Source organism: Buceros rhinoceros, unplaced genomic scaffold, assembly GCF_000710305.1.
Source record: "Buceros rhinoceros silvestris isolate BGI_N320 unplaced genomic scaffold, ASM71030v1 scaffold29998, whole genome shotgun sequence".
In the NCBI taxonomy this organism is placed as follows: Eukaryota; Metazoa; Chordata; class Aves; order Bucerotiformes; family Bucerotidae; genus Buceros; species Buceros rhinoceros.
In genome coordinates this window covers 12,051-12,389 of record NW_010427903.1, presented here as the reverse complement: position 1 = coordinate 12,389, position 339 = coordinate 12,051, and the positions used below count along the sequence as shown (strand labels likewise).

At 65.8% G+C, this 339-nt stretch overlaps 1 protein-coding gene across 1 annotated transcript in view; it reads left to right on the top strand.

Annotated features, from left to right (window-relative positions):
* Positions 1 to 154: 154 nt before the first annotated feature.
* LOC104498684 (NEDD4-like E3 ubiquitin-protein ligase WWP2) overlaps positions 155 to 339 on the top strand; it is a gene marked incomplete at its 5' end in the record, with an annotated part of 3,960 nt that continues 3,775 nt past the window's right edge. The window contains one exon of the mRNA XM_010142094.1: positions 155 to 288. Within this exon, the coding sequence (XP_010140396.1) occupies positions 155 to 288 (134 nt within the window). The remainder of the gene's footprint in view (positions 289 to 339) is intronic.

The window sequence follows — 339 nt, the reverse complement described above, 5'->3', positions numbered from 1 at the left end:
CCACTGCGTTTCCCAGCCGGCAGCAAGTGCCGCAGCTCTGGGAGCCCGGCGGCGATTCCCTTTGCCCCACGGCTGCCACGGTGCTGGAGTGGTGTCTCATCCCACGGGTCTGTCCTGGGGTCCCCGGTGACCTGGCGTCACCTCCCCGCCGCAGGCTCTGTATCACGGCAAGTTCATCGACACTGGCTTCACGCTGCCCTTCTACAAGCGGATGCTGAACAAGCGGCCCACGCTGAAGGACCTGGAATCCATCGACCCCGAGTTTTACAACTCCATCGTCTGGACCAAGTGAGTGCCCCACGCTGCCCCCCAGCCCAGGCCCGTCCTGCAGCGGGGGGA